This window comes from Pan troglodytes, chromosome 7 (assembly GCF_028858775.2).
Source record: "Pan troglodytes isolate AG18354 chromosome 7, NHGRI_mPanTro3-v2.0_pri, whole genome shotgun sequence".
Taxonomy (NCBI): domain Eukaryota; kingdom Metazoa; phylum Chordata; class Mammalia; order Primates; family Hominidae; genus Pan; species Pan troglodytes.
Window position 1 is genome coordinate 143,053,663 of NC_072405.2, and position 18,915 is coordinate 143,072,577.

The window sequence follows — 18,915 nt, forward strand, 5'->3', positions numbered from 1 at the left end:
GACTTTTGTGCCACTTAGTCTTGGTTTTTAATACTGGCTGCACCATGTGTATTCTTGGACAGGTCTTCATCTGTTAAATGTACACTATGTTTTCAATACCTTTTATGATTACCAAGATCAAATGAGAAAACATATAGAAAGAACAGTTGGCACTCAATAAGTAAAAAACACAGAGCCTGACATACCTGCAATAGTAAATATTCTGATTCTTCTCTCTTTCTCCTAATCTGACCCTAAGCTAAGCCCATCAGTGATAGGAGTTATTTCCTTTTTTTTTTTTTTTTTTTTTTTTAATACGGAGTTTCACTATTGTTGCCCAGTGCAATGGTGCGATCTCGGCTCACTGCAACCTCTGCCTCCCGGGTTCAAGCGATTCTCCTGCCTCAGCCTCCTGAGTAGCTGGGATTACAGGCATGTGCCACCGTGGCCGGCAAATTTTGTTATTTTACTAGAGACCGGGTTTCTCCATGTTGGTCATGCTGGTCTCAAACTCCCGACCTCAGGTGATCCACCCACCTCGGCCTCCCAAAGTGCTGGGATTACAGGCATGAGCCACCGTGGCTGGCCGAGTTGTTTCGTTTCCTTTTTATGTACCAATAGTGCCCAGCAAGTGCCTTAGTCTTCTTGGATGTTCAAATAAATGTTTAATGAATGAACAGAAATTTGGACATTTTTGATAATGGTAATATTTTTAACACCTTTAAGATTCAAAATTTGATTAGTGAACATGATAAAAATTAAAATAGAGAAGAATCTTGGCTATCTGTGTTACTTAATTCTTGGCCTTCATCCCAACTGTACATACCAATTTCTAGATATTTATGTAGAGAGTACAGCATGCTATGACTTACCCTAAAGAGGATCCCCAAAACATAATTTTCATTTTGGTTGATGCGTCAGGCATCTCAGCCAGAATAATTTAAAATATTTTAGAAAAACCGTAAGTCGCTTTAAAATGCAATCCAGATTTAAATTATTTGAACTCACTTAGATACTGATTCTTTACTGAATTAAGTCATGTTGTGAAAATAAAGATGTGTTTAACTCTGTTACTGTGGACTATTCTCACTTTGAGAAATGTTTCAAATATATAGAGTTGTATAGATTTAGAATATGAGGGAACCTAAAGAATAAACTCCTTATTTTTTTATTCAAAATGTAAATGATAGGACAAATTAAGCACATGAAATTAGAGGCTTTATGTTTTGAGGGAAACTTACCAATTTTTACAATTGATAGAATATCTTTTTATAGTACTTCAGTGGCTAGCGAATGTTGAAAAATAAGGAACAACCTTGTTCTAGGTTTTTCTTAATACTATTGACAATTTTTATGTTTTAAAAACCAGGGCAACAAAAACAAAACCAGAGCAACACTGCAAAAGACAAGTATTACAGGATTGATTCTAAGTGGGTGGGGCAGGCATGTCCACCTCAGGAAGTATGTTAATCTCCTAAGTTTTCTTGTTTTTATGCCTTTAACACAGGTCTTCCCTCACCTATACTTACTCCCCCCAAAAGACTAAGATCTAACAAGGCTATAATTGGGTCAACTGCCTTCTTAGTTCTGAAGAAATGAGCAAATTGCCTTTCTTTAAAGCGGCTTCTTACGCCTGCAGACATTCCCTCCTTTCTTTAAAGCTGCTGCTTACGCCTGCAAACATTCCCTGAGTAGCAGTTTTGTGTCCTGTCATGGTGCTAGGTCCTGGGGACTACAAAAGTAAACATGACTCATTTATCTCCAGAAGCTCACAGGCCAGAGTAGCATTTCTAACCTCATCTTCCTTAGCTATTTGCTATCTCAAGAAATGTTAATACATTTTCATGATAAAAGGGGTTACATGTTTTCTTGACTCTAGTTAAACACTGAATGCTTTATCTCCATCTCGTTGACTGCACCAAGAAGTCTTTCAATAAAGAATGCAGCCTAACTTTTTTTAATCCAATAATTCCCTAGCTTATTTGAGAAGACCCCTTTTTTCTTTCTTTTTTTTTTTTAGTGCCACACATATCAGTGTTCCAAGAGATATAAATGTTCTTCAGCACCCAGTTTGAGTGAGAACCTGTGCAGAGATGATGTACAGCTTTAATGAGATGAGTGCTGTCAGAGCAGCAGGAGCCGGGGAGTTAGGGAAGTCTTCACACAAGCAGTTCTGTGTTTAACCAAGTCTGCAGTGATTTGTATACAAAGGAAGGGAAGGGTGGTTTAGGGCTCGGACGGAAAGAATAGAATGGAGAATAGCATGAATGCTTGACACAGAGCAACATATATTTGAGGAAAATCCAAGAGCTCAATATCATTAGATCAAAGTGGGGTTGAATGTCAAAGATCGAAGAAGCTCTACCGGAGAATGATCCTTGAAATATCTGAAAAACTCTGAATAGCAAGATTGAGCTATAAAGTAGGTAGTAATCAGTTCCTACATTTCAAAGTTATATAAAGTCCATTGTACTTTATATTTAAAGCTAGTTTTCCACGGGGAAAACAAAGATTCTGAATTTAGCAAAAGCTAGGAAGAATATGGGATAAACTGTATGGCTGGATCATCCACTGTGTGCTGCTATTGAGTTGTGAATGTTATTTAATCATACTTTAAAAAAAATTGAGTCATCTGTTAACATTTTAATACAGTACATTAAGAATGACGAAGCAACTTTCCTTGTAAAAGGTTTTAAGTTAACTAATTCCTATTTTGGAATTACAGAATTACCACATGTGAAGACAGAACAATGAAATATTTTGTATTTTTAAATTTAAGGTTTTACTGAGCCTTACCATCATTGTTGCTCTTTATAAAATATTGATAAATACAGAAAAATAAGAATTAAAGTGAGCTTATGCCATATAAAGACAGTGTACATGCTGATGTATTTTTTGCTAGACAAAATTTACATATTTATGCTAAATAGAGTTCTTGTTTTTTACATTTTCCCCACATTGTAAATTCTTTGTAAGCACCACATTCAGTGACTACATAATATTTCATTCAGTGGATGTATCATTGTTTGTGTAGCTGTAGACAGTCTTCAGTTTTTCCAACCATATATTTAGATGGTTTCCACTTTATTTGTTATTATAAATAATGTTTTCTGTATATAATTCCAGAATTGGAATTGTTGGGTCAGAAAGTAGGAATATGTTTAAGGTTCTTGATGTATGTTACCACATTACTTCACAAAACAGTGCAGTCATTTATATTTCTACTGGGAGTGTATCAAGGAGTTTATTCAGATCTTGAGGACGATCATTTATAAAGACAATAAAGCAGAGTTTTTTGGTTAGTTTTAAAATATGGACGTATTTATTGTTTTCTTCATGGTTTTAATGGTAAGCAACATTCAGCTAAATCTATGTATAATACTTTGTATAAACAAATATAAGGATTTTCTCTTTATATGAAGCATTTTGATTTTTGAGGTATCCATCACGAATTGAAAAAATTGACTATGAGGAGGGCAAGATGTTGGTCCATTTTGAGCGCTGGAGTCATCGTTATGATGAGTGGATTTACTGGGATAGCAATAGATTGCGACCCCTTGAGAGACCAGCACTAAGAAAAGAAGGGCTAAAAGATGAGGAAGATTTCTTTGTAAGTAGCAAGTTTTTTTCTGTTTGCTAGTTTTGCCAGCTATGTAATGACATATTTTAAAAGGATTCTGTTAAATTATACAAAAGCCTGTTTTTGTTAAGAAATGCTTATTTAATATACATGGAATTGATCTTAAAAGTTGTTTAAAATAGGATTTTAAAGCTGGAGAAGAAGTTCTGGCTCGTTGGACAGACTGTCGCTATTACCCTGCCAAGATTGAAGCAATTAACAAAGAAGGTAAGTGTTTGAAATGATCTGAGACTTAAAATTAGATTAATAGTAAAATTTCACTGTATTTTAAATTTTAATTAGTGTGTGTTATGTAATCATTATGTATAACTTTTATATTTTCTGTAAGTATTCTTTTTCGGGAGCATTTGATTTGTTATGTGTTATCGAGAATAAAATGCTATATGGTTTGCTACCTAAGTAGTGTTTAAATTAGTAGACAAAAATAGTTGGTTAAAATTTTTCAACTTTCAATTCACAGGCTTATATCATATACATTTTATTTCTACTTCTCTGTTTCTAGTTTGTGGCTAAGTTATATTTATGAACATCTACCCAAGAGTGTGAGGAAAGGTTAAAGATTTAGGGGAACTCAAATCAGTTCAATTCACAAGTGAAATACATAGGATATTTTCTGAGGAAAGAGTATGGAATTTTTTACCAGTTCGAGGATTTCCCTTATTGTGTCTCTCCCTGCTGTCCTGTCATTAATTTCTACAGATAATTGAGTTAATTTTCTAGTATCTTTTTGTGGACATGTGTTAGAATATTAGATACTGAGCCAAAGTTGCTTAAGTAATCAAAAGTGTTGAAAGTAGCACAGAAATTAGGCATGTTAGTGTTGCATAAGACTGGGAAATCTGTTGGACAGATCATTAATTTAAAACAGAATTCATATGCTCATTAATTTGGAAAGTTGTGAGAATTAATAATTAAATTATTGTTGAAAACATACCTGAATATTTTATTCAAATTTCTCATTTAAAAAAGTTTTGGAATACTTGCACGTGTTTTTTAAATTCAGTAATACATTAATTTTCTACTAAAGTTATTTCTTAAACTTGACCACTTATGGTAGTCCTTCCTTATCCATGGGGGATACATTCCAAGACCCCCAGTGGGTACTTGAAACTTTGGAAACTACTGAACCCTATATATACTATGTTTTTTCCTATACTGTACATGTATATGAATGATAAAGTTTAATTTATAAATTAGGCACCGTAAGAAGTTAACAATAATAAAATAGAATAATCAAACAGTATATTGTAATAAAAGTTATATGAATGTGGTCTCTCTCTTCCTTCCTCTCTCTCTCACTCTCTCTTGTCTCTCTCTTGCAAAATATCTTATTGTGCTGTACTCACTCCTTTTCAGACCGCGGTTGACTGCAACTGTGGAAAGCGAAATCGCGGATAAGGGGGATTTCTGTATTCATTGTTATTACTAAAGAAACAAACATTGAGTGACAGCTTCTTGGCAAGAAGGGCATTTAATCTAAGTAAGGGGACATTTCCTTTAAACTGAGTCTTGAAAGACAACTAAGTTAGCTAAAGTAGTGATCAAAGTGCTTTTCTGGTGGAAGAAATATGTGGAAAATAACAAGTGGGAGAGGCATGCCATGTCATTTTAAGGAACTGCAGGTTGCTTAGAATGAAAGATTCGTTTATAGGTGATAGAATAGCTAGAGTACAGGTTGGAGAGAAAGGCAAAGATTGGTATATGAAGTGTCATGTAATCTTGCTAAAGAATTAGAATTTTATATGGAGGTGATGGGAGCCATGGAAGAGTTTTTAGGCTGAGGATTTAATCTAACAACAAACTTGAGAGAAAATAGGAGGTAAGAGAAGATAGAAGAGGAAAACAGAGATATATTAAGGAATTTTAGGTGTGAAAAAATAAATCATAGTAGTCTAGCTAGAAATCATGATATAACTTTATAAAGACCTTAATCCAATGTATTGTCTTAATGAATTGAAATCATGAATATGGCTATGGTTTTCTTACCACTGGTTACCCCTACAGAAAGAGTTGAGCGACATCTCAGTTGTTAGGTGTGCAGGCTGTTTCTTCTTTTCTAGTGGGCCCTGTATTTCCCTGTACACTTACACTTCTGTGGAGCTGTGTTATGGAGCTTACATTCCCAAGTCTTATTCACATTGGCTTCCGAGTGTCTAGTCCAGAGCCTAGCACATAGTAGACAGTCAGTAACAATTTGTGGAAGTAAAGGAAGAAGTAAAATCTCTTCTGTTGGGTAATAAGATGTACCCAAAACAAAGTGAAATTAAACAGTCATTGCCCTCTACATTAATTCATAACAGTTTCTTTTAAGAGCTTTGGGACCTTCGTTCCATGCTTAAAGTTCCCTGTGTGTGTGCAGATGCAAGTACACACATAGCGCACACACTCAGAACAAAACCACCCTCATTCTTTATTCTATCCCTTTCATCTACAGGCATTTAATACAGAAAATTCAGCTTACCTTAGTGGAAGAGAGTGTGATCCCTGGCATTTCCAGAGTAGTTTCAGTGAACACATAGTGAAATATTGGCAGATACTGTTTGTTTTCTGAAAGGTATTAATTTTGTGATTTCTGTATGCCCCAAGTGGTGGATAGGCCTGCCCGCTCCCCACCTTGACAAAAATCAGAAGGGCAAAAGAAGCCATCCGTTCAGTGTAAGAGCAAAACAAAATGAACAATTGTGAACATTTAGGCATTTGTAATACAGCATATAGAAGCAAAGAAAAGGGGCCAGTCAGTGTGTACTGGAGTCATTGGGGAAGTTTTCATCTTGGGAATGGTCCTTGAAGAGTGGACTGGGGTTGAGATAGACATAAGGAAAGGAGAAAGGCATCACCACAGAGGAAATAGCATGAGCAAAGGCAGAGAGGTATTAATGCCCAGACGGCCTGGTGTGCAAGCTGAGTTTTTCTGGAATGCTGTATTGAAGAAGGAAGACAGAAAGTTGCAGGAAAGATGGAAGTGCCAGGTGTACACAGAGTTTGGCATTCTCAAAATTTTTCCATTGTCTTTACATCCTTGCTATTCGCCTGATCAGTTGTTTGCATAACTTGAATTTAGATCTTTATATCTGTGAAATTCAACGTTAGGCTAATTATAGAAAGAAATAAAATCAAATGGTGTTATTCAAAGTACCCAAAAAAAAAAAAATCTTTGCACATATATATTATCGGCTTTGGTGCCAACCCCAAGGACATTAGTAATGATTGTCACATTTCTTGCTTATAATTCTTTTATAAAGACCAAGTATCTGTTTACTTAAAGTGGGACTCTGCCTTCATTGGGGAAATGGTGGAAGAACATTTTTCTAGGAAATGACAGGAAAACATTTGAATTTCCTTAAGTAGGCATTATACATAATTTATATATCTTCTAATAGTACTGGCTTATATTGACTTGAAAGCATGGGGTCTGTAACAAAAAGTGAATATGCTTCATAATAGACAGACAAAATCTTGAGTCCTTCAAGTAGGATGAGTTTGTGGGAAAGACATGGATGACCAGATGAGATTGGAAGTATTAATTACGGCTGTGCTGCCTGCCACTTAGGTGAATGCCATTGGGTGTAGCATTTAGCCTTCCTCTAGAATTCAGTGTTCTGAGCTACTTATGAAGACTTATCTAGATGATTTGTAAAATATTTTCTACCTTTAAAGTCTGGAACTACAATTCTTATTTTCCAGTTTGTTGTTATTGCCCAAGGAATAATCCTTTCCAGGGCAAATGATCTTTTTTGCATATCAGCTCCTTCTCTGTATTACTTCTTTTGAAAGAAACATTCAAAAGCAAATGGTAATGCCTATGGAAATATTATATATTTTTGTAAGTAATGATTTTACTTTTGTCAGCTATGTTGAGTCTAAACATTTAAATTACTGCAAAATAAATTATAAAATTTCTTAGTAAAAATCAGAATTACATGGAACTAACTTATCAAGACTTAATTTGTGTACTTGTTAGGGGAAACAGGAGTTCAGAGTTGTTTTTAGAGGGAGGGAGAAAGTAAACTTGATGGAGTCCTTAACAGGAGCATTTGTAGTTTTTGCATTCCTAAAGCATTTATCTATACAAGTCACTACTTGTTAGATTTCAAGTGTTGCTGTAAACTTGAATTATATTTTCTAATGATTCTGACTTGCTCCTGTTTCAGGAACATTTACAGTTCAGTTTTATGATGGAGTAATTCGTTGTTTAAAAAGAATGCACATTAAAGCCATGCCCGAGGATGCTAAGGGGCAGGTAAGAGTGTTCAGTATTCCTAGCTACCCAAAGGGATATCTTCTTGAACGGTGACTGATCAAAATATATTTGTATGTGTATTTTTTAAAAATGAACTAATTGTAGGGTTATGTGCTGATAGCCCCAAATAGCAGCAAGAAGAGGAAGCTTAGACTGTAAAATAAATTATACATTTGATTTTTGCTTCTTTGGTTTAGACCTGCTAAAGTTATAGGTCACTAGTTTCTGTTCCAGGTGAAATCCCAGCATCCACTAAGCTGGTGTTGTCCTATCGACCCAGCTGGATCGTGTAACCAGTCTATGGGAAGTGAGGTAAGTGCCTTTTTTTTTTTAATTTTGTTTTGTTTTTCCTGGTATATAATGTCATTTAGAAAGTTAAAAATTTTTAATATAAAAATTTACATTGAGTTCTTATCTTCTTCTTTCCTTCTACAAATCATAGTCATTCATCTTCCTTTAAAAGGCGCTTACCTGACACTCTGTAGGCTGTTTCAGATAGGGCTCTCTGAGTCATATGATGGAAGCAGTGTATTGTATGCTTTGTCACTGCTCAAAGCAAGAATGGATGGTAAGCATTGGAAGGAGAATCTTGGGTGGAGGTAAAAACCACAATTCCATTTGTTGGCTATGTTTTCTGAAATACTGGAAAGAAAGGTGCCATTAGAAATTTAAAATATTTTCTTTTCTATTCTGCTGTTATTTGGGATTTTCAGCACCTGGACCTACAATTAATTTTAAGAAATTGAAAGTAGTGTGTAAAAATGTCTAATATGGAAATATGCTACGTATTTGTTCCATACCATGTGGTGAAAACTGTCATTTTGAAATGTATTGAAATTACCTGGTCAGCTTCAGTCAAGTGTAAACATTTAGTGCTCTAGAAATGTATATCTACCACATTAAAAAAATTATTCATGAAGAAATAAGTGTGATTGTTTTAAATTGCCTGGTTTTCAAAAATTTAGTTATGAAATGATTAGCAAGCAGATTTCTTCTAATTAATATGTAAATGCAATTTAAAATGAAAATGCTTTTGATCAGGAAGTGGCTTTGTGTCTTCCCACATGTATGTATAAATAAAGTGTTCTTTTAAGCATTCAGTGGTGTGATTTCTTGGTTACTACATAGATTGATTAAAAGGTTGGGAACATTGTATATACCTGCTTAAACAAAAGTCTCAATTTTTTTTTTTTTTTGCTTTAAAACAATTATTTTGTTATTCTGGTTGATCAGATGTTCATGAATTGACATTATATTATTGCCTTAAAACTTTGTTTTTTCAAAGTGGGACACTGAGCCAATTTGGTTTGTGGTAAAATTACAGCTTGTAAAAATTAAATTTATTGGATGTTATGGATGTTTGTTTTTAATAAGTAGTGATTCTTTAGTCACACTATGATGCATTATAACATTAAGATCAGTGCCAAGATATAAAACAACTGAAATAATATTTGGGTAGTAGTATATTTCTTTTAATTTTTCATTTTTTTCTTTATAATTCTTAATCACAGCAACGTTAACAATATTTGTAGAATTGTGTTTTATAAATGACTCTCATTTTATGAGTTGCTTTTTCCCAACAAGCTTTTGACTTGCCTTCATCAAAGAAATATGCCAAATCAGTTGTTATTTGGGCAAAGCTAAGGGGGGCCTATCTTGTATATCTTCTAAATTTTGAGTACTTTGAGAATTTCTTTAGAAAGATAATTTTTAAATTAAGCTAGCAAAGAGTAGTGCAACAAATTAATGCACTGTGGAAATGCTCTTCCTGAACCTGTCTAAAATGTGACATTAGTAACACTTTCGTATATGCAAACCTCCGAAGTAATTAATATTCTTAAGCCTAAATAAGTCTTAATTCTGTTGTTTTTGACTTTGAACCCGTTGGTTAATACTGGATAAACTTCTGCTTGCATTAAGAGGTTAGCTTGAGCACCTTAAAGAGCTTTTAATATTACAGTGGGTGCAATGTGAGCTGTAGTCCTTCTAACACTGTATTTGTAGACATTTTTCTCACTGGGAAAGAAGGTAATGGTAGACATGTTATCAGCCCAAAATAAGATCCCCTCTTTTTCTCCCTACCTACAGTTTTTTCTTCTTCCACATAATTTTGTGTGGAATGGTAGTGTTGATACATAAATAGCTATGAAACTGACATATATTATAGGAGGGGGATTGATTCCTTCATCTTATGAGATACCTCCTTGTTCCTTCTGGTTTTCTACCCTAATAAGAGTAGTAGTAATTACAAGGTGAGAGATTGAGCCATTGTATTTTTAATTTGGAAGCTTGTAACAGAAGTACTTGCCTTTTCTCTCATTTCTTCTTCCTGAGGGCGTGCCGATACAAAATATACGTTGTGACTCACTAGTGTTAATGGTTGGCTTATAGGTCCTTTGCTATTAATATTTACAAAACATTTTTTGTGTGCCTTGTTTCGTTGGATTCTCATAGTAGATCCTTTGACATAGGTATGGCTAATATTTCTGTTTCACATTTGAAGAATTCAGAACTTAGAGAATCGAGTGACTTAAAATTTTACTCATTCTATGCGAAGTGATTCCTTTAACCCAAAGTTTCTGATTTCAAACACAGTGCCCTTTTTAGTGCAATATTCTATTATGTTATCTACAAAGAGCTCGAAAACATCATTATTAGTTATAGTTCATGGAAAGATCACACTTCAGTTATTTTTAGCAATGAAGCTTTTCTATAGAAGGAATAAATTCAGTGTTTGATAGCAGAGTAGAGTGACTATAGTTATTAAAAATGTATTATATTTGAGTGATGGACACCCTAAATACACTGAATTGATCACTACTAATTATATACATGTAACAAAATTTCACATGTATCCCATAAATTTGTATAAATAAACGTAAAAGCAAACACAAAATAGAAATCAACATAAAAATAAAAGAGCAAGACAATGGGAGAATTCTTTAATCACAGAGCTACAGTGATTCCCATGCAAGTCATATGGTTGAAAAGCATTTTAAAAACATATTTAAATTTTAAAAGGTGCAGTATGATTCTCTTTTTAGTTTTTTTCTTTATTGGAGGTAGAAAACAACTTGGGATGGAAATTACTTCTGACATTTTCTAGCAACTCTGACAACTTAAAATTTTCCCCGCAATGTGGAACCCAGGATTAAATGCTTTACTCTTAATAGGTCTGCAAACGTATGATCTCTGTGGCATATAACACTTTCCTTTTGGTTGTCTGATTGTACTTACTCTTGTTTCTCTTCCCACTTTGTTGATTGTTCTCTCTCAATCCTTTTTTTTTTTTCATTGATGGTGCTTTCTTTTCTTACTGCTTAAATGTTAGTCTGAAAGCTCAACTTAGCCATACTGCTTTTAGCTGCCCATATTGCTCCTTGAACCTTTCATCGCTCTTTCACTTTTCTGTACACTTTTACTCCTGGCCTTTGTTTAATGTTTTTCCTTTTGCTTGGAGTAGCCTTTTCTCTTTTTCCACTACCCCTTTCCCTAGCAAATTCCTGCTTATGTTTAGGGTTCAGCTCATCTATCATTTTCCCTGAAGCTTTGCATTAGTCTTTCTCTTCAGTCAAAATCAATCTTTTCTTTTCTGTTCTATAGTATTTTGTTTATTTCTCTAGTACATCTCCTGTCACAGCTTATAGCTAATTGTATTTACCTGTGAATTCCTTATGGACGGGACCAGTCTTTTATCAGTTGCGGTCGCTTGAATGCTTAGCCTAGTACCTGGCATATAGGACAGGGTATTCAATAGAAAATTGTTGATTGAATGTGTGAAGTGCAATCACATGATGTTTTCAGTTAGTTGCAATCATGAGAGAAAGAGTTAGAAATACAGATTTTTCTTTTTAATGGCTTATTGTTTTCACCATATATTTTTAAGGCAGTGTTAATCTACATTGTTCATTGCTTAATTTTATTAACGTATTTTGCTTATATTTGTTAATGTAAACCGTGAATTAAATTCATTTGATGTTGTGAAATTTTTAGTTGCTTGGACTAGGGATTTAAAGTATTTTGAGTAAATCTGAACTGGTAGTCTATTTGACAGAGCTTAGTGGTCTCAGCAGATTCACTTTGTAGAGATATTTATATTTGTTTTAAAAACATTTTTATTGTGAAAATTAAAATGTTAGGAACACTTTATACTTCCTTACACCTTTTTTTTTATAATAAGCATTTTTAGTTAAAAATACAATAGTAAAATGTATTTAGCAACAAACTAAATTAACACAGGAAAAATAAATATTTGTACCTCAGAAGAATGGTACCAGAGACCTAGGATGTTGTATAGGGAGTTAATGTGGAGTTTTGACAGTTAATGCTTTACCTTGGTCAGTGGAGCTCTTTTCTTCTCCATCAGTATTATTAAGCTGTTGTGATAAATTGCTATCTGAACTTCAGTAGCTTTAGAAAATAATAAAAATCATACCTTTCTTGATTTCTATGAGATTGACTATAATTTGAATTGTACATTTGTCCTAATAAGGAATAGTAATTTGGTAGGTGGGAATACACTATTTTTAATCTTTGTAGAATTGCAAGATAGCATTTTTCCCTTCTTTTATAGTCCTTTGTATTATGAGAAAGAGATGGAATGCAACATTTGAGCCCTAAAATACTAAGAATGTCATGTAGTATTCCATATCTGCCATAGGTTTCCTCTGCTATTTTAGATTTTATTCCTGTGAAAATACATCCATGGAATACCTGTTATTGAATATGCTTCCTATTTTATGAGAGGTTATGCAATCTAACTCATTTGATTATTAAATTTGATAACCTACCATGTTCAGCTATCATGTAAATATTGTTATCTCTATATTTATGTTTGTGTAGTTACCTGTGAAAGTAGCTTTGAAAATGTGACACATATTTTTATTAGTGTAATTACATTTTAATTAATTTTTAATACTTCACATGTTTTGTGTTTTTCCTTTGGAGGATTGGATAGCTTTAGTCAAAGCAGCTGCTGCAGCTGCAGCCAAGAACAAAACAGGGAGTAAACCTCGAACCAGCGCTAACAGCAATAAAGATAAGGATAAAGATGAGAGAAAGTGGTTTAAAGTACCTTCAAAGAAGGAGGAAACTTCAACTTGTATAGCCACACCAGACGTAGAGAAGAAGGAAGATCTGCCTACATCTAGTGAAACATTTGGTACAAAATACATTCTTACGTTAATTCCTTATGACACTGGTAAACTCATGTAGTAAAGTCAAATCCCTTGGCTTCCTTTGATTTTGAATGTATAATTAAATTTGTAGGCTTTTGTCCCTAGCATAATATGATGGCTAACTTTTTTAGCATCTTACAGTTAGACCTGAAACTTTATAGTCTAGTGTGGGTTACTTGATATTGGATGCCCTCAGTATTCTTGAATAGAAATAGGTTGAGATTTTGATTTATAACTTCTTGATAGCAGGTTTTTGTTTGAGATTTTTTCTTTTGTTTTGTGTTTTTTCTTCAACCTTTTAAATGCTTCTGTGTATGCTTCAATATATAATATGGAAAAAGCAGTAAGTCATTTTCTTCCTGCTTTTCTTTAAGAATAACTGCTTTAGTAGTCTTTTATTTCTAATATATTAGTCTGGAGGGATTTGTGTTTTTCAAAGGTCTGTATCAAGTAGTAGATTAAAAAAACTAATGTGCAAAGCATTTTTACTATTTTGCTATTAAAAAATCATGTGTTTTAATTTGGATTCTAGATAAACTCTCATATATGTGTTCTGTTGAAAGTAGGACTTCATGTAGAGAACGTTCCAAAGATGGTCTTTCCACAGCCAGAGAGCACATTATCAAACAAGAGGAAAAATAATCAAGGCAACTCGTTTCAGGCAAAGAGAGCTCGACTTAACAAGATTACTGGTAAACTACAATGATTTTTTTTTTGAGGGGGGGAAATGGAAGGTTTAATTTTAGAGTAATTTATTTTTAATGAAGTAAAATGGTTTTGGTTTAGTGTCATGGACCTGTTAATAACAAAGACAATTACTTTGTGGTTCTTCAAGGTCAATGTCTTTCAACACCGTCAGCTTTTTCTGTTGTAAAATGTGAAAAATACCACATATCTTCTACCTACCTCACAGGGATGTTGTGAGGGTTGTTAAGGACAAATGCTACAAAGCTCAGTGATTTTTAAATTACATTTGTGGTAGTAGTAGTTTCTAGAAGAATTATTTTGTCAACTTACGGTGACACAGTTTCTCAGATTTTAAATTTTTTTATACATTCTTCTACTTGACCAGTCTTACTTAAGGATGGTGCCATATATATTGGAAAGATGACTGTCTGACTTACATTTACTTCCTGAATCTGTTAATTTCTGAATTTCTGATGTGAAAGTATATAAGTTTTTTTTTTTTTTTTAAATTTTTACTCTTCAGGTTGGTCACAAGAATCTGGGCTTATTTATTTCCATATGATTTCTTATAGTTTAGTTTAGGAAATAGCAGTGTTAGGCTGTTAGAAAACACTGAAAATTCTAGCCTGGTTCGTGTTCATGGAAGAGGGGATTGAAGGATTAGAATTGGGGCCGGTCATACTACATCCTGCCATTTCCACAGTCTATTCAGCCTAGTGATTCTAGTCTTCAAAAGAAATTGTGAACATATTTACCTTTTCTGAGTGTATGTTGAAAGGGGAGTTTAAATACTTTCATGATTTAGTCATATGTTCTTATTAAAAGGACAGAATCTTTTTTTAGTGCCTTTGGCCTAATAAAGCTGTAAAAACCTTTGTTTGTTGGCTTCAACTTGAAGAAGCTTGATTTCATGGTCAGATTTAGGAATAAATGTAAACTAAACATTTTGACCATTTTCTGAAGAGAGGAAGCTAACTGAAAGGTGACTCTGGAGCTGAGGATTGTTTAGAACCACCGTTTCATTTATATTGTTCATCTAAGTGATTATAATTGGTTTTAGCAGGTGAGAATATTCAGTCTCTTTCCATTTGTATATATTATTTTCATGCCTGTCTCTGATAAAGGATATACTTGGCCCCAGGAGAGGAAATATTTTAAATCAATTAACCTGTTACACCTTTTCCTTGTAAACTATTAACCTTGGAGAAAGCCAAATGTTCTCTAAGTGTTTGTTCTTATGGCATGAGACTTCAGTTTTGCCTTAAAATATGGAACCCAGTGCTATGTGCTGGGCAGAAGTGGAATAGTATTTCTAACTCCTGTGATACAAAGATTGAAACAACACTATTGGAGGAGTCGAGATCAAAGAAGACGGAGATGACACTGACATGATACAACTGCCAGCTTTCCAGCATCATGCTTTTTTTCCTTCAATTTGGATAACCTGCTTTAATAGTTTCAATCAATATACTCTTACATATGCCTTACTGGGATATTCAAGCTCAACGTTTAAAGAAGTAAAAAAAACAAAAAACTACAACACAAAAACTCTGCTGAGCCCACAATGATGCATTATTTCTCTATGGCCTTGAAAGGACAGTAGTGGGGAAAAAAAGTACCATTTTACCACGTGCCTCAAGTTTGTAATACTGGTTGCCTAAACACCCTTCCCTTCCATGGTGGGATTTTCTCTTCACTTTCCCTTGGGAGTCTCAAATGAATAAGTTACAGTTTGACAGCAGCAGCAGAGCATAAGATTTTATGAATGTGAAACCATTATGATCTTTTTATTTACTTAGAAAATTTAAGTGTGTGATAATCTTTTTAATAGTTCATCTTTCTACATCTATTTCTGATTTCATGTTGCAACTATGTCATGCAAAAAGACAGTAGATATTGTAAGATTGTCTTCAACAGTTGAAATTCAGGCTTGCCTTTTTACAGTAAATTTCATTTATAGTTTATACAGATAAATGAGAACTAATATAAAATAGTAATTTTGTTATGGCATTATGGTATATTTTAAATTCATCAAGCTCATCTGTATGTGTCTTTTTGTCCTTTTACTACTGAGAGGATTGGGGCTGGGATCATGGCAGCCTGCTCTGATGTATTTCTCTCCACTCTATTTTATTATTTTTTTAAAGAGTTCTAACTTAAATATGTGGACCAGCTATTGGATAACTTTAATTCATATATTTATCATTCTTTCTATTCACTTTGCCACATACACACCATGTGATGATTTTAAACCCAATTTCTGTATAGAGAATGTTAAAAGGATGGCATTTTTCAGAGGTTCCAAATAGGTAGACATTGACAATCTAGTTGCACAGTATATGGAATACGTATATGTATAGACATATATACACACATATACATACAGATATACATATATATTTCCATATATACACATATACATATGTCATATATGTACACATATGCCTATTGCATATACTGTGCAATATATATATACACACACAATTTCCCAGTTCATATTTTTCATTATGTCATGTACCTTATTGATAGCTATTATTATATGGCTTATGCATACTGATTTGAAATAAACAATTTTACTTAGAAAACTAGTAGTCCATACTTTTGGAACAAAGTCACAAACAAATTGAATTTGATTAGACTTTAAACCACAGAATGTCAAGGGAATAAAGGAAAAAAACATCAGCAGTTGGTGCATGATCTGTTTCTAATAGGCTCTAAGAGTTCCTGGAATTTCAGTTAGCTTAGGTGTGTTTCTGTAACTTAAGGAATTTAAAAAGTTTAAAAAATCCTGAAATTTGAATTGACCAGTAGTATGTTATTGATAATAATATCAAGAATATTTGATTCTTAGTCCCAGCAAGAAGATTGTGTTTTGAAATACCTGGATGAAAAGTAGACCAAGAATGTAACCACTTTGCTCTTTCTTTGTTCCCCTTTCCCATTCCAGGGAGCTCTGGGCTCTGTTCTACTTATTCGTATTGGCAGGAAGAGACCAGCTGTGTATTTTATAGCTAATATAGAATACTGGAAAGTTGTAACTTTATTGGTGGGTGGAACTGATGACTATTTGATATTCTTCTTTTACCTAAGTTTAAATAATTTCTTGAAGCAGTGTAATGCATTCTTATTGGGCAATTTTATCCCATAGGGGTATTCTTCTAGAAGAGGGCCTGTTAGTAATACATAGGTAATTAATAGGTACTTGCTTATAATTTCCTTTCAGTTAATTCTTCTCATTTTCTGTGGATAGTGCATTTTTTCCTGGAATATTAGCAGGTCAAGATAACAGATTTTGGACTGCCTCTTAAGGCAGAAGTAGTCAGAGTTATCTCTTCAAGTACCTATTTTGTTATTTGTTCCATTTTATTGTTTATATTTAATAACTTTTGTAAGTTGATGTGAATGTAAAGCATGAAAAAACTTTATTAATCATATTTGGGCTTTTAAATTCTCTAGATAACCAAGTATGCATTTTAAAATCTAATTTTAAGTAGTTTTTCTTAAGTCTCATTACTTTTTATGAACACATTGCAATGCTTTATTTTTCCTTCTCAAACCATTAATGGAAAGGGATTTTAATAAACTGGGTCTGTAATATCCTAATGTAAATCCATATGTTATGGGTGAATTATTTTGTTTCTTTTACTACTTGTGGTACCTTATTTTCAGCTTTTTAGTTTGTGATCTATTTCATCTGTTGAGTATTAAAAAGTATTTCTACCGCCTGTGTGAAAGGAAACAAAGTAAAAGATATAATTATATAATATATTGAATAGCAAGATTTGTCCTGTTTGAATAGTCCTTAGAAATATAACTCTACTCAGTTTCCTGCAAAAGAAGAACTTGATTTTCTAATTATTTTTATTTCAATAGTTCATTGGGCCTTAAGAATGTTAGCTGGAGAATAAAAACCTAATGAATGTAGCTTTAAATGTTAAATATTCAGTACGGTATCTTTTTCAGTAATGTAAAAATATGTTCAGAATATAATTAGGATTGAAGCTGTTTTTGTAAAATTGTTTATATACAGTTGATGTGGTATGAGACTGTAACAAACTATTTAGTTTTTTGGTTTTTGCTTTTTTTTTTTTTTTAAATCTCAAACTGGGACAAACACCAGGGTTTTGTTGTTGTTTTTTACTTATTTTTTAATATAGAGATGGGGTCTTGCTATATTGCTCAAGCTGGTCTCAACCTCCTGGGCTCAAGCAACTCACCCAGCTCGGCCTCCCAAAGTGTTACAAGCATGAGCCACCGTGCCTAACCTTAAATACCAGTTTTAATACTAATCATAAATGTATCAAAATCATTGTCTTACACTCGGCCTTTTTTATTTTAAAGTACATTCTGAGTACTAGGTACCTTTTGCTTAATATAGAATTTGTTTGAGTACTACTTTAAGAAGATATTTTTTTAAATTTATTTATCTATTTAGTTATTTATTTAGAGATGGAATCTCACTCTGTTCCCCAGGATGGAGTGCAGCGGTGCCATCTCGGCTCACTGCAACCTTCGCCTCCCAGGTTCAAGCGATTCTCGTGCCTCAGCCTCCCAAGTAACTGGGATTACAGGTGTGTACGTCCACACCCAGCTAATTTTTGTATTTTTAGTAGAGATGGTGTTTCACCGTGTTGGCCAGGCTGGTCTCGAACTCCTGACCTCAGGTGATTCTCCCATCTCAGCTTCTCAAAGTGCTGGGATTACAGGCATGAGCCACTGTGCTGGGCCCAAGAATATAATTTTAATATGTGAATTCCTACCTAGATCACTTAACTTCTTTAGGGTAGCTGTCTGATAAAGTCAAGACATGTTGCCCATGGATACCTTTACATCATACTGCCTTTGAGGGGGCACCATTTTTCTCCTGTTAAATATGTTGTGGACAGCTTCTGTAATGTATGTAGTATAATTGCTGTAGTCAGTTTACTATTAAGTTGTCAGTTGTTAGACATGCTTCCTTTGGAGCAAAGTTTTTGTGTGGCCAACTTTGAAATAACACAAAAATGATTTTTGGTGACCTTTTATGAGCAGGGTGGCCATAAACAAAAACAAATACTTGTTCTAGGCTTATAAACTGGGGTTCACTGAAGGTACCTGACAACCTTGAAATGACACAGAAATGAATTTTGGTGGCCTTTTATGAGCAGGGTGGCCTTAAACAAGGCTTATAAACTAGACTTCATCGAAGGTTA

At 33.7% G+C, this 18,915-nt stretch overlaps 1 protein-coding gene across 24 annotated transcripts in view; it reads left to right on the plus strand.

The window, feature by feature from the left end:
• The window catches only part of PHF20L1 (PHD finger protein 20 like 1), a 74,522-nt gene that overhangs the window by 15,709 nt on the left and 39,898 nt on the right, over positions 1-18,915 (plus strand). For 4 of the 24 annotated variants that reach the window (XM_009455937.4, XM_009455939.4, XM_054657028.2 and 1 more), the window contains exons 3-8: positions 3,418-3,589; positions 3,742-3,826; positions 7,771-7,859; positions 8,082-8,171; positions 12,807-13,020; positions 13,600-13,728. In XM_009455937.4, coding sequence (XP_009454212.1) covers positions 3,418-3,589; positions 3,742-3,826; positions 7,771-7,859; positions 8,082-8,171; positions 12,807-13,020; positions 13,600-13,728 — 779 coding nt within the window. Of the gene's footprint in view, positions 1-3,417; positions 3,590-3,741; positions 3,827-4,975; positions 5,100-7,770; positions 7,860-8,081; positions 8,172-12,806; positions 13,021-13,599; positions 13,729-18,915 lie in introns of those variants that run through there. The other 20 variants (XM_009455942.4, XM_063817382.1, XM_009455943.4 and 17 more) reach the window with 8 other exon arrangements.